Source organism: Bos indicus x Bos taurus, chromosome 10 (assembly GCF_003369695.1).
Source record: "Bos indicus x Bos taurus breed Angus x Brahman F1 hybrid chromosome 10, Bos_hybrid_MaternalHap_v2.0, whole genome shotgun sequence".
In the NCBI taxonomy this organism is placed as follows: Eukaryota; Metazoa; Chordata; class Mammalia; order Artiodactyla; family Bovidae; genus Bos; species Bos indicus x Bos taurus.
In genome coordinates, this window is record NC_040085.1 from 32062913 (window position 1) to 32076831 (window position 13919).

The following is a 13919-nucleotide window of genomic DNA, read 5'->3' on the forward strand; positions in this document are numbered from 1 at the left end:
CTGTTTGATTTTAAATTCTTTTACCATGAACATTTACACTCTTAAAAAGGGTTATAAAAAAAAAAAGGAAGGAGAACATATGCAAAAGTTAAATATGATATAGATATAAGACATTAAACTAAGATATGTATGAGCCTACCATTCAGTAGCACTGTTCCTAGCATATAGTAAGCACTCAAACACAGTTACAGATCTTCCTACAAATAAGATGTTATTAATCATTTATAAAGAAGGGTCACAACAAAAAACAGCTGATTTTAATTACACTACGCTATACTGCACAAATTTACCAGGTATTTTCAAGCATTTAGAAATTTGAGAAAAGATAAAGAGTAAAAATGGATTTTAAAGATATTTATTATTATCATTTAATTATACTTTTGCTATAAAAAGAAATGTTTGCATATTTTTCTCAATTTCTTAAGCACTGAAGGGTATAAAGGGAAAAGAGTCTCTCCTCTCCTGGTCCCTCTAATTCCAATACACAAACATAGCCATTCCCAACGGCTCAATGGCTTCTTGAGTTCTATACAATTGCAGACTTTCTTTGTGCATATAAAGCACATACAAATATGTATATTTATATATATTATATTCTCTTTCAAGGAAATTAATCTCTGCTCCTTTAAATAATCTAGACCTACTCTATTTCTTAAATGTCATTTTTCTAAACCCAAATAGAGTAATGAATAAACAAATCCTTAAACTGCCAGATGAAGCTAAATCGTCCAAGTTCAGATATACTTAAATGGACAGGTTGAACAGTTGAAGTTCTCAATGATCTCCTAACATCCCTTGATAGAAAAGATAAAGCTTAACTAGGGCAAACAAAAGTTACTTTAAGGGGAAAAAATTACTAGGTAAAATGAACAACATGGCAGATGAAAGGTTTTTAAAAGATTAAAAGATGTAATGAGGGGTAAGGTGTTATCCCTAATCTTTAGGTCCCAAAGTCTGACTACTATGCTCTTTCACAAAGGAAGTTATTTGAGATCTTCTAACATACCCATCGGAGAAGGCAATGGCACCCCACTCTAGCACTCTTGCCTGGAAAATCCCATGGACGGAAGAGCCTGGTAGGCTGCAGTCCATGGGGTCGCTTAGAGTTGGACACGACTGAGTGACTTCACTTGCACTTTTCACTTTCATGCACTGGAGAAGGAAATGGCAACCCACTCCAGTGTTCTTGCCTGGAGAATCCCAGGGAAGGGGGAGCCTGGTGGGCTGCCGTCTATGGGGCTGCACAGAGTCAGACACGACTGAAGCGACTTAGTAGCAGCAGCAGCAGCAACATACCCATATCTGATGGCACAGAAGAAGGAAAGCAAAAAGCAAAGGGGAAAAGGAAAGATATACCCATCTGAATGCAGAGTTCCAAAGAATAGCAAGCAGAGATAAGAAAGCCTTCCTCAGCGATCAATGCAAAGAAAGAGAGGAAAACAATAGAATCTGAAAGACTAGAGATCTCTTCAAGAAAATTAGAGATACCAAGGGAATATTTTATGCAAAGATAGGCACAATAAAGGACAGAAATGGTAGGGACCTAAGAGAAGCAGAAGATATTAAGAAGAGGTGGCAAGAATACGCACAAGAACCGTACAAAAAAAATCTTCACGACCCAGATAATCACGATGGTGTGATCACTCACCTAGAGACAGACATCCTGGAATGTGAAGTCAAGTGGGTCTTAGGAAGCATCACTATGAACAAAACTAGTGGAGGGGATGGAATTCCAGTTCAGCTATTTCAAATCCCAAAAGATGATGCTGTGAAAGTGCTGCACTCAATATGCCAGCAAATTTGGAAAACTCAGCAGTGGCCACAGGACTGGAAAAGGTCAGTTTTCATTCCAATCCCAAAGAAAGGGAATGCCAAAGAATGCTCAAACTACCAACAATTGCACTCATCTCACACGCTAGTAAAGTAATGCTCAAAATTCTCCAAGCCAGGCTTCAGCAATACGTGAACCGTGAACTTCCAAATGTTCAAGCTGGTTTTAGAAAAGGCAGAGGAACCAGAGATCAAATTGTCAACATCCTCTGGATCATTGAAAAAGCAAGAGAGTTCCAGAAAAACATCTATTTTTGCTTTATTGACTATGCCAAAGCCTTTGACTGTGTGGATCAAAATAAACTGTGGAAAATTCTGAAAGAGACGGGAATACCAGACCACCTGACCTACCTCTTGGAAAACCTGTATGCAGGTCAGGAAGCAACAGATAGAACTGGATACAGAACAACAGACTGGTTCCAAAGAGGAAAAGGAGTACATCAAGGCTGTATATTGTCACCCTGCTTATTTAACTTATATGCAGAATAGATCATGAGAAACACTGGGCTGGAGGAAGCACAAGCTGGAATCAAGATTGCCGGGAGAAATATCAATAACCTCAGATATGTAGATGACACCACCCTTATGGCAGAAAGTGAAGAGGAACTAAACAGCTTCTTGATGAAAGTGAAACAGGCGCGTGAAAAAGTTGGCTTAAAGCTCAACATTCAGAAAACTAAGATCATGGCATCCGGTTCCATCACTTCATGGGAAACAGATGGGGAAACAGTGGCTGACTTTATTTTTCTGGGCTTCAAAATCACTGTAGATGGTGACTGCAGCCATGAAATTAAAAGACACTTACTCCTTGGAAGCAAAGTTATGACCAACCTAAACAGCATATTAAAAAGCAGAGACAATACTTTGCCAACAAAGGTCCGTCTAGTCAAGGCTATGGTTTTTCCAGTGGTCATGTATGGATGTAAGAGTTGGACTGTGAAGAAAGCTGAGCACTGAAGAATTGATGCTTTTGAACTATGGTATTGGAGAAGACTCTTGAGAGTCCCTTGGACTGCAAAGAGATCCAACCAGTCCATCCTAAAGGAGATCAGTCCTGGGTGTTCATTGGAAGGACTGATGCTGAAGCTGAAACTCCAATACTTTGGCCACCCCATGCGAAGAGCTGACTCACTGGAAAAGACCCTGATGCTGGGAAAGATTGAGGGCAGGAGGAGAAGGGGAGGACAGAGGATGAGATGGCTAGATGGCATCACCGACTCAATGGACATGGGTTTGGGTGGACTCTGGGAGTTGGTGATCGACAGGGAGGCCTGGCGTGCTGCAGTTCATGGTGTTGCAAAGAGGCGGACATGACTGAGCGATTGAACTGAACTGAATTGATGGAACAGAAACTCAGAGAGGGCAAGTAAATTTGGAATAACTTTCACAGACATTCTATACTGAACAGATCAGGGGGTCTACTCCAGAAATCACGTATTTCTTATATTCTTATGACTGGGGGAAGAAAGGAGTCACATTTTACAGCAGCAGCTAAAGACTTCAAGTAGGGAAGGCAGAAGAGGTAGAGCTGATCTTCTGTAGTAGTAACCTTTAATCTCAACTTTCAGCTTGTGCTCTGCAGTCTCCAAAGCAAAAATAAAATTCAGGACCAATATTCCAGGGTTTAAAAAAAAGTTCCCACAAGTCAAAACAAAAATCACAATCTCTTTTTGGGCTGTAAGGAAAACACAGTTTTCCCCTGCATTTATATGGGGAAAGAAAAATTCCTAGTTCAACTGAGGAAAAAATTACTTGGTTATAACAGTGGTATTTACTCTATTTGATATCAATAGGATCTTCACTTGCTTTTAGAAGATCTAGAGGAGAAAAATGTTTAAATATTTAAAGAAGCTTTAAATTAATTACTTTCTCATCCAAGGTAAATATATAAAGAGAAAAACCTCAGTTTTACTTAATTTAGTGCTTTGAAAAGGCAGAAGAGATAAGATGATATTGATCATTTACAGCATGAAGAGCTAAAATGGGATAGAAAGGCTGGGCAATTTTCTAGTTTTAAGTTCAACAAACTTGATTACATTGAACACATCGTGGAGGTAAGACACATAAGGATTAGTGGTGTGTGTGTGTGTGTGTGTGTGTGTGTGTGTGTATGTAGAAGGAAATGGAAGTACAACAAACTTCATTAGATTGAACACATCATGGAGGTAAGACACATAAGGATTAGTGGTGTGTGTGTGTGTGTGTGTGTCTGTGTGTGTGTATAGAAGGAAATGGAAGTACAACAAACTTTATTAAACACATTATGGAGGGAAGACACAGGATTACTGGTGCGTGTGTGTGTGTGTGTGTGTGTGTGTAGAAGGAAATGGCAATCCACTCCAATATTCTTGCCTGGGAAATCCCATGGACAAAGAAGCCTGGCAGGCTATAGTCCATGGGGTCACAAGAGTCAGAGACGACTTAGAACTAAACTTCTCAAGATCCTAGGAAGACTTCCTTTGATGAAAAGATATGAGGATAAATTTTAGTCATTTTATAATATTCTGAATTTCCACATCACACTACCTATATGCAAAGATTAAAAAAAAACAACTTCAAAACCAAATATAAACCATTTTCTGGAAGATCCAATTGACTGTCTCTTGTAACAATGAAGAACTAAACATCTATATCATGGTTTTGAGAATCTAAACCTTAGTCACTCAAAGATGACTTTACCAACTAGTATTTATAACACTCTTTAACAAATTATTCCAGAATCTTAATAATTTTTTTCTTACCAAAAAAATAATTTATTAAAATGATAACCAGAAATAGAAGAGTTAATGTTATCCTATTCTCCCACAACTCCATTTACAAATGTACAGTATCACAAAATACAAAGCCACTTTCTACTATCACTCTGCTACTAAGCATAATATGTCAAGTTTAAATGTACAAAATACATTTGGCCTAAAATAAATGTAAACAAATTGTAAAGTGCATATAAGAATAAACTAGGTAATATCTAATCATGTTAAAACCTACTGAAAGAAGTGTGTTGGTCCAATAGCAATTGGTGTCCTAGTCCCCACACCACGATCTCAATTTTTTTCCCAATATAAAGGTTTCTTGGAGAAAAGGGTTCCTGATTCCAACTCTGGTGCAGGGAAAGAAAGTTCAAGGCAAGCCTGGAACATGTACTATGTCAGTAAGCTAGTCACATAAAAGAACACTAAAGTTACATCAGGAGGACAAGCAGCCAATTTAAAAGGGCTTCCACCAGTCAAAAGAAGTGGAAATTTTAGCGTAAAAAGAATAATAACTGGCAATGGATTGAAAGAAAACAGAAAAATCCATGATCTCATAGTGATACTCAAAACAGAAAAACAGCTCACTATTCACATAAGGGCATAACTTGTTATTTTGAAAATTGGTAAATAAACAGGAAAAAAAATCAGGTCTTTATCCTGTCCTTCTTGTAGTAACTATCATTTCAGGAGAACAAACGGCTGATGAAATAAAATTCTACTCTGTAGAATAATTCCAATTCAGAAATTTGGAAGGAATAAAAGAATCAGAAATATTTTACAAGCCCTATGGAAACAATGGATGAAGACAATGTACTCCATCAGCAACAATAACAACATGGATTTCATCGAGCCACTAGGTCTAAGTACAAGTTCACAGGAAATGTGGAGGATAGAGGAACATGTTACCACCACAAGGATGCAATCAGCCAAATCCAGATGTGGACTGCTCTAGCAAACTAAGAACTTCATTTCTCAACAAACAAACTGCAACGCCAAAATTAAAAAAAAAAAAAAGAGGAGGGGGAATTGATGTATATTAAGAGATACTTAAGAGAGATGTCAACTAAATGCCATGCAAAGTGCTTACCGTGCACGTGAATCTTTATTTGAATAACTCAATGTAAAAAGAGTATTTTTAAGACAGTAGGAGAAATTAAATACTGGCTGTTAGATTTTATATGGTATTGAGAAATAATTTTCTTAGGTGTTTAAGACTACAGTGTTTATGTCATTAATAAAGGAATTCCCTAATGTAAATTATGGACTTTAGTTAACAATAATGTATCAATACTGTTTCACCAACAGTAACAAATATACTACACTAATGCAAGATGTTAATAACAGAGGAAACTGTGGATGGGGACTCTGAACTTCCACTCAGTTTTTCCTGTAAACCTGAACCAGTTCTAAAAAAGTAAAGTCTACTAATTAAAAAAAAAGAAAAACTGGAACATGGGCTTTCTCTCCAATCCATTCTTAAAACTGGTCACCTGCAGAGTTTCCACAGTGTTATTATTTCACTTTTTCAATAATGTAGATTCTCCCAAATTTTCCTAATGTTTAACATAAATTACCTCTAATATATTCTCATATCATTCTTTTTTTTTTTTTTGGTAGGGAATACGTGACTAAGACTTTCTATGTTCCAATAAATATAAATTAGTGCACTCACAAAACCATTAATCATCAAGAAAGTTCTTACAAAGCAATGTCTGGCATATTTTTATTATTTCCAGCAAAATGCTAAGGCCTTCACACTTTAGGGCCAATGAGAAAGGAATATTCTAGTAATGAGCATTATGCATGAGCTGAGGAAATCTAGAATTGTGAAGTACAGGAAGAGACAGAGAAAAAGGAGAATGGAAGGAATTCAGGAAAAGAAATAATGAGAATTTTGAAAAGGTGGACTGATTTTATTAAAATGAACAAAACTTAGGGTTCAGGCTAAATTCATCATAAAATATCATTTTATGTTAAAAAGAAATAAATCCTATAAACTGAACAACAATTTTAAACCAACCAGTCCTATAAAGGGCTAACCTCTGGTTATATACCTTTTCCTTACGCATATAGCCTTTTTATTGGGGTCACTGAGTAAGAAAATCATTATGACAACAGACAGGCAGGAACAAGAAGTTCAGCTCCATTAAAAGGTTCTCAAAGGGTCTAGATTCCAAAGCACCTTCAACAAAAAGAAGTTATGAGGCTTAAGTATCCAGAAGGCATGGTTAGAAAGCCAAGAAAAGAAAGTCAAGGACTGCCCATTGAAATACAGACCGAAAGATTAAAAAAACCCATTTATTTTGGAAAGTGAAAAGTTCTGAAGAACTAAAAACAGGTAAAAAAAACATTTTAGGTAATAGTATGAAAGATGAAATAAGAAGGAAAGGAGAGACTCAGCATCCAACAATCTCCAATTCACCCATTAAAAGGTACTAAACTGTTCTTTAAGCTTTATCGCATAGAATCCTGAGTAAACCATGGCCAAAATAGGCAGGAGAACTTACTGAAAGGGCTGTAAAGCTGTATCCTGCCTCATCTGGAAGCATTTCCTTAGGATCAAGTAGGAGAAAGACAGGTGAAGCAGCACTGACCAAGCCAAGCTGATATTAACATACTTTCTGATATTAACATAATATGGACTTGGCTGAGAGTAAAACAGATCACTTGGGATCTGTGCAAGCCAGGATAAGATAGCTCTAGCTGCACCTGTTTGTTCGTATCACTGAGATGCAAACAGCTCAAAATAAACATGGAAGAGCAGAAAAGGTGAGGAAAAGAGAGCACCATTCTTTTCTCTATTCTTCCTTCTCTATTTTTTCGAGTAGTTACAATGGGTGCTTATCATATCCACTGTCTTCCTGATTTCCCATGTTTTGGGAAAGCTAAGTTTGGCCTAAAAACAACTATTAAACAGATCTATAATTGTAATAGCATCATACTCTAAAAAAAATGAGTCATTTAGTAGAGAAACTTGGGACAATGAGAAAGCTTAAGGCAAAGGGCAGTGATTAAAACAACAGATGCTGCCAGAATACATAATACACATTTCATTAACTTAACAGAAACTAATTTACTGAAATTCCAAACAACAGTGATTCACAAAGATAGCACATTCACCCTAGAGAATATACAGCTGTGAATCTGGGGGTCTTAAGCTACATAGCATTTTGTCCTTGTTATTTCCACCAATTACAGCAACTTCCTTTGCTCTGTATGTTAATACTAAATTCCTTTAGACACTAATGAATGTCCCATAGCAATATCAACCCTCTAGAGTTTAATAAGATAATTCAATGTGCTAATCACACCTCTATGATCCAGAAAAAATATTTAAATATCAGTAATATCAGATTATGTCATAAACTGAAAATACAAAGATGAATCAAACTGGCCATGTATTAAGGGTTTTACATCAGTAGAATGATGTCAGAAAAAAAGTTACTTATCCTTGTAGTAAAATAATAGGGACTCAAGTAGTAACACGGACCTCAAAAATGATGGCCAGGGCCAGAAAGGAGTTATTTGATGAAATTGAAGGTAATGAAATCAACATGTAACAAATATTATTTTTTATCCACCCTTCAGTGTGATTTGAAGGCAGCTTTCTTAATGTGATTAAATCGTGTTTAACATCCAAAAACACAAGAAGAAACAACTCAGAGGTGTTTATACTTGGTTATTTTTTAAAAAAGGTAAATTTTACCATAACAAACATTATGCAAACACTTACTAATGCAGAATGTTTCAGGTAATTCACTCCCTCTTATCCTTACTCACCATGAAAAGAAATTCCCCAAATCTAAATATTCTAAGCAATCAGTATCTCTACAATTACTAGCTAGCAATAAAATGTCCAAGATAAAAATGTTCAGCATGGTTACACTTAGTTGACACCAGAATATTCAACTGATAAAGGATGTAACTTGAGGTTCAAAGACAATAATAAATTGTTTGGCATATCATACAAAGCAGCTTACCTTGTAGTTTTTTCAATACAGCAACCTCCATTTTCAGAACTTGCTTTGGTTGTTGAGCTGATTCCACCTTCAGTGCAACATTTTCCCTGGTGAGCATGTCCAAGGCATCGTAAATTTCTCCAAAGCCCCCACCCCCAATCTTCCTCAACTGCATGGGAAATAAAATAAGAACACATACACAATTAATAGATTCTAATTAGAAGTTGATTCATCTCTTATATTTACAAAATAATATATAATTGACTATCCCTATTTTATGCTAAAAGATCTCAATATTGTTAACTGAGTATATGCCAAGAATGAATACTTAGAAATAATGTCAAAATTTTTTCCCACAGATCTGTCCACAAGAAGTACTGAATTTATTTCAGCCACAAACAATTTTAAAATTAGGTCTACAGCCAGCATCAGAAACATCATAAAAGACACAGTATCTGAAGCTTCACTTCCCACATATAACTCTCAACCACCAGATCTGTTCTAATTCTAAGGCAATCATTTGAAGATGTTTTAAATCCCTAGCATCTTTTTTACCAACTGAAATCTCCTCTGGAACCAGACTGAGATGTGTCTGTGTGGAGGTTGGAGGGACAGGCCACCAGAGCCCAGTTCTCTCAGCACCATTTACCCTCCTCTTGGAGGCACTGAATAGCTACACAGAACATAGAAAATGGGCCAGCAGCTTGGGGTTAAGGGAACTAGAGGACCCCAAGGCACCAAAGAAGTCATTTGGAGGTGGCCCCTCCAATGCTCAAGCTTGCTAGTTGCCACATGGGTAAGAAATACAAACCATATAGGCAGAACTCTTTTTAACTCCTAATCCATAAGACTGTGATCAAAATAAATGATTGTTTTAAGCCTCTAAATTTTGATGTAGCTTGTTACTGGGTTGGTCAAAAACTTTATTTGGGTTTTTCCATAAGATGTAACAGAAAAACCCAAACGAATCTTTTGGCCAACTCAATGAAGAACAGATAACCAAAAGACCATCCTAAACAATGAGCCTGTAATTTTTTTTTTACTAAGAGGCCACTATGCCACTCAAATTTGGCAGACATGCTCCACATGTATATTGGCTCTCATTATCAAGACAGAGCAACTATGCCAGGCATAGCTGCATTTGTCACCTTTTGATATGGACCCCACTCCAGTACTCTTGCCTGGAAAATCCCATGGACGGAGGAGCCTGGTAGGCTGTAGTCCATGGGGTTGCTAAGTCGGGCAAGACTGAGCGACTTCACTTTCATTTTTCACTTTCATGCATTGGAGAAGGAAATGGCGACCCACTCCAGTGTTCTTGCCTGGAGAATCCCAGGGACGGGGGAGCCTGGTGGGCTGCCGTCTATGGGGTCGCACAGAGTTGGACACGACTGAAGTGACTTAGCAGATATGTCTAATGGAGAACTGCCAACCTTTACCACAGCACTTAACACAAAGCTCTCACCAAAGCAACACACGTGCCTGACTTATATAAAGATTACCAACTGCTGGAATCTCCCTGCACCAGCCATGATGATAAGGTTCTTTCCTATGTTTACTCAAGAAAATTTTCAAAGTCTATTGCTTTGCCTAATAAGTAAAACACTGTACCATAAAAACAAAATTTTTATTTCTAGATGAATAATCTGCTTTTTGCAATCTGTTGACAGATGAAGGAAACAATTGAATAACTTGGCTAAACTTGCCAGTGGAACAAAACTTTGGTTAACAAAAGACCAGGTAGCAATAAAACATATTTAAATATATGTAAAAGAAAAATGCTTCTTCACTGGAAGTAAAAGAGCAGATTCCAAGTCCAGGGCAAGGAAGCCATCAAAAGACTATAAGGATCATGTTAAAAAGACTCAGGAGACAACTTGAAGGAAATCCTTTTAGTCAAATGAGACAATTTAAACATCAATAACAATGATAACTACAACAGACTGAAACACATGAAATATGCTTAAATCCATGAATTCTTAATCATAATTTTTAAAATTTCATTAGTCACTCTGAGAAGATGCTCAGTTCAGTTCAGTCACTCAGTTGTGTCTGACTCTTTGCGACTCCATGGACTACAACACAGCAGGCCTCCCTGTCCATCACAAACTCCCGGAGTTTACTCAAACTCATGTCCATTGAGTCGGTGATGCCATCCAACCATCTCATCCTCTGTCGTCCCGTTCTCCTCCAGCCCTCAATCCTTCCCAGCATCAGCGTCTTACAAATGAGTCAGTTCTTCACATCAGGTGGCCAAAGTATTGGAGTTTCAGCTTCAACACCAGTCCTTCCAATGAATATTCAGGACTGATTTCCTTTAGGATGGGCTGGTTGGATCTCCTTGCAGTCCAAGGGACTCTCAAGAGTCTTCTCCAACACCACAGTTCAAAAGCATCAATTCTTTGGCGCTCAGCTTTCTTTATAGTCCAACTCTCACATCCATACATGACTACTGGAAAAACTATAGCTTTGACTAGATGGACCTTTGTCAGCAAAGTCATGTCTCTGCTTTTTAATACATTGTCTAGTTTTGTCATAGCTTTTCTTCCAAGGAGCAAACGTCTTTTAATTTCATGTCTGAAGTCACCATCTGCAGTGATTTTGGAGCCCAGAAAAATAAAGTCTTTCACTTTTTCCATTGTTTCCCCATCTATTTGCCATGAAGTGATGGGACCAGATGCCATGATCTTAGTTTTCTGAATGTTGAGTTTTAAGCCAACTTTTTCACTTTCCTCTTTCACTTTCATCAAGAGGCTCCTCGCTATCTGCCATAAGGGTAGTGTCATCTGCATATCTGAGGTTATTGATATTTCTCCCAGCAATCATGATTCAAGCTTTGCTTCTTTCAGCCCAGCATTTCTCATGATGTACTATGCATATAAGTTAAATAAGCAGGGTGACAATATACTGCCTTGACATATTCCTTTCCCAATTTGGAACCAGTCTGTTGTTCCATGTCCAGTTCTAAGTATTGCTTCCTGACCTGCATATAGGTTTCTCAAGAGGCAGGTTCAGGTGGTCTGGTATTCCCATCTCTTTCAGAATTTTCCACAGTTTGTTGTGATCCACAGGGTCAAAGGCTTTGGCATAGTCAATAAAGCAGTAGATGTTTTTCTGAAACTCTCTAGTTTTTTGGATATCCAATGGATGTTGGCAATTTGATCTCTGGTTCCTCTGCCGTTTCTAAATCCAGCTTGAACATCTGGAAGTTCATGGTTCACATATTGTTGAAGCCTGGCTTGGAGAATTTAGAGTATTACTTTGCTAGCGTGTGAGTTGAGTGCAATTTTGAAGTAGTTTGAGAGTTCTTTGGCATTGCCTTTCTTTGGGATTGGAATGAAAGCTGACCTTTTCCAGTCCTGTGGCCACTGCTGAGTTTTCCAAATTTGCTGGCATATTGAATGCAGCACTTTCAAAGCATCATCTTTTAGGATTTGAAATAGCTCAACTGGAATTCCATCACCTCCACTAGCTTTGTTCTTAGTGATGGTTCCTAAGGCCCACTTGACTTTCCATTCCAGGATGTCTGGCTGTAGGCTGGTGATCACACCATCGTGATTATCTGGGTCATGAAGATCTTTTTTGTATAGTTCTTGTGTGTATTCTTGCCACCTCTTCTTAATATCTTCTGCTTCTGTTAGGTCTATACTATTTCTGTCCTTTATTGAGCCCACCTTTGCATGAAATATTCCCTTGGTATCTCTAATTTTCTTGAAGAGATCTCTAGTCTTTCCCATTCTATTGTTTTCCTCTATTTCTTTGCATTGATCACTGAGGAAGGCTTTCTTATCTCTCCTTGCTATTCTTTGGAACTCTGGATTCAAATGGGTGTATCTTTCCTTTTTTCCCATGCCTTTCACTTTTCTTCTTTTCATAGCTGTTTGCAAGGCCTCATCAGACAACCATTTTGCCTTTTTGCATTTCTTTTCCTTGGGGATGGTCTTGATCAGTGCCTCCTGTACAATGTCACCAACCTCCATCCATAGTTCTTCAGGCACTCTATCTATCAGATCTAATTCCTTGAATCAACTTGTCACTTCAAATGTAGTAAGGGATTTGATTTAGGTCATACCTAAATGGTTTAGTGGTTTTCCTTATTTTCTTCAATTTAAGTCTGAATTTGGCAATAAGGAGTTCATGATCTGAGCCACAGTCAGCTCCCAGTCTTGTTTTTGCTGACTGTATAGAGCTTCTCTCTCTTTGGCTGCAGAAAATATAATCAATCTGTTTTCAATGTTGACCATCTGGTGATGTCCATGTGTAGAGTCTTCTCTTGTGTTGTTGGAAGAGGGTGTTTACTATGACCAGTGCATTCTCTTGGCAAAACTCTGTTAGCTTTTGCCCTGCTTCATTCTGTACTCCAAGGCCAAATTTGCCCATTACTCCAGGTATTTCTTGACTTCCTACTGTTGCATTCCAGTCCCCTATAATGAAAAGGACATCTTTTTTGGGTGTTAGTTCTAGGGGGTCTTGTAGGTCTTCATAGAACTGTTCAACTTCAGCTTCCTCAGCATTATTGGTCAGGGCATAGACTTGGATTACTGTGACACTGAATGGTTTTCCTTGGAAATGAACAGAGATCATTCTGTCGTTTTTGAGACTGCATCCAAAAGATCAGACTCTTTTGCTAACTATGATGGCTACTCCATTCTTCCTGCAGTAGTAGATATAATGGCCATCTGAGTTAAATTCACCCATTCCAGTCCATTTTAGTTCACTGATTCCTAAAATGTCGATGTTCACTCTTGCCATCTCCTGTTTGACCACTTCCAATTTGCCTTGATACATGGACCTAACATTCCAGGTTCCTATACAATATTACTCTTTACAGCATCGGACTTTACTTCCATCACCAGTCACAACCACAACTGGGTGTTGTTTTTGCTTTGGCTCTGTCTCTTCATTCTACTGGACTTATTTTTCCACTGATGTCCAGTAGCATATTGGGCACCTACCAACCTAGGGAGTTCATCTTTCAGTGTCCATCTTTTTGCCTTTTCATACTGTTCTTGGGGTTCTCAAGGCAAGAATATTGAAGTGGTTTGCCATTCTCTTCTCCAGTGGACCATATTTTGTCAGAACTCTCCACCATGACCCGTCCATATGGGTGGCCCTACACAGCATGGCTCATAGTTTCACTGAATTAGACAAGGCTGTGGTCCATGTGATCAGATTGGTTAGTTTTCTGTGACTGTGGTTTTCAGTCTGTCTTCCCTCTGATGGAGAAGGATAAGAGGCTTATGGAAGCTTCCTGATGGGAGAGACTGAGGTCTTGTTCTGATGGGCGGGGCCATGCTCAGTAAGTCTTTAATCCAATTTTCTGTTGAAGGGTGGGCTGTGTTCTCTCCCTGTTATTTGACCTGAGGCCAAACAAGGT

The 13919-nt window shown here is 38.1% G+C and overlaps 1 protein-coding gene across 6 annotated transcripts in view; it reads right to left on the minus strand.

Moving 5' to 3' along the window:
* TTBK2 (tau tubulin kinase 2) overlaps positions 1 to 13919 on the minus strand; it is a 134631-nt gene that overhangs the window by 78041 nt on the left and 42671 nt on the right. For 5 of the 6 annotated variants that reach the window (XM_027553664.1, XM_027553663.1, XM_027553662.1 and 2 more), the window contains one exon: positions 8564 to 8711. In XM_027553664.1, coding sequence (XP_027409465.1) covers positions 8564 to 8711 — 148 coding nt within the window. Of the gene's footprint in view, positions 1 to 8563; positions 8712 to 13919 lie in introns of those variants that run through there. The other variant, XM_027553666.1, reaches the window with a different exon arrangement.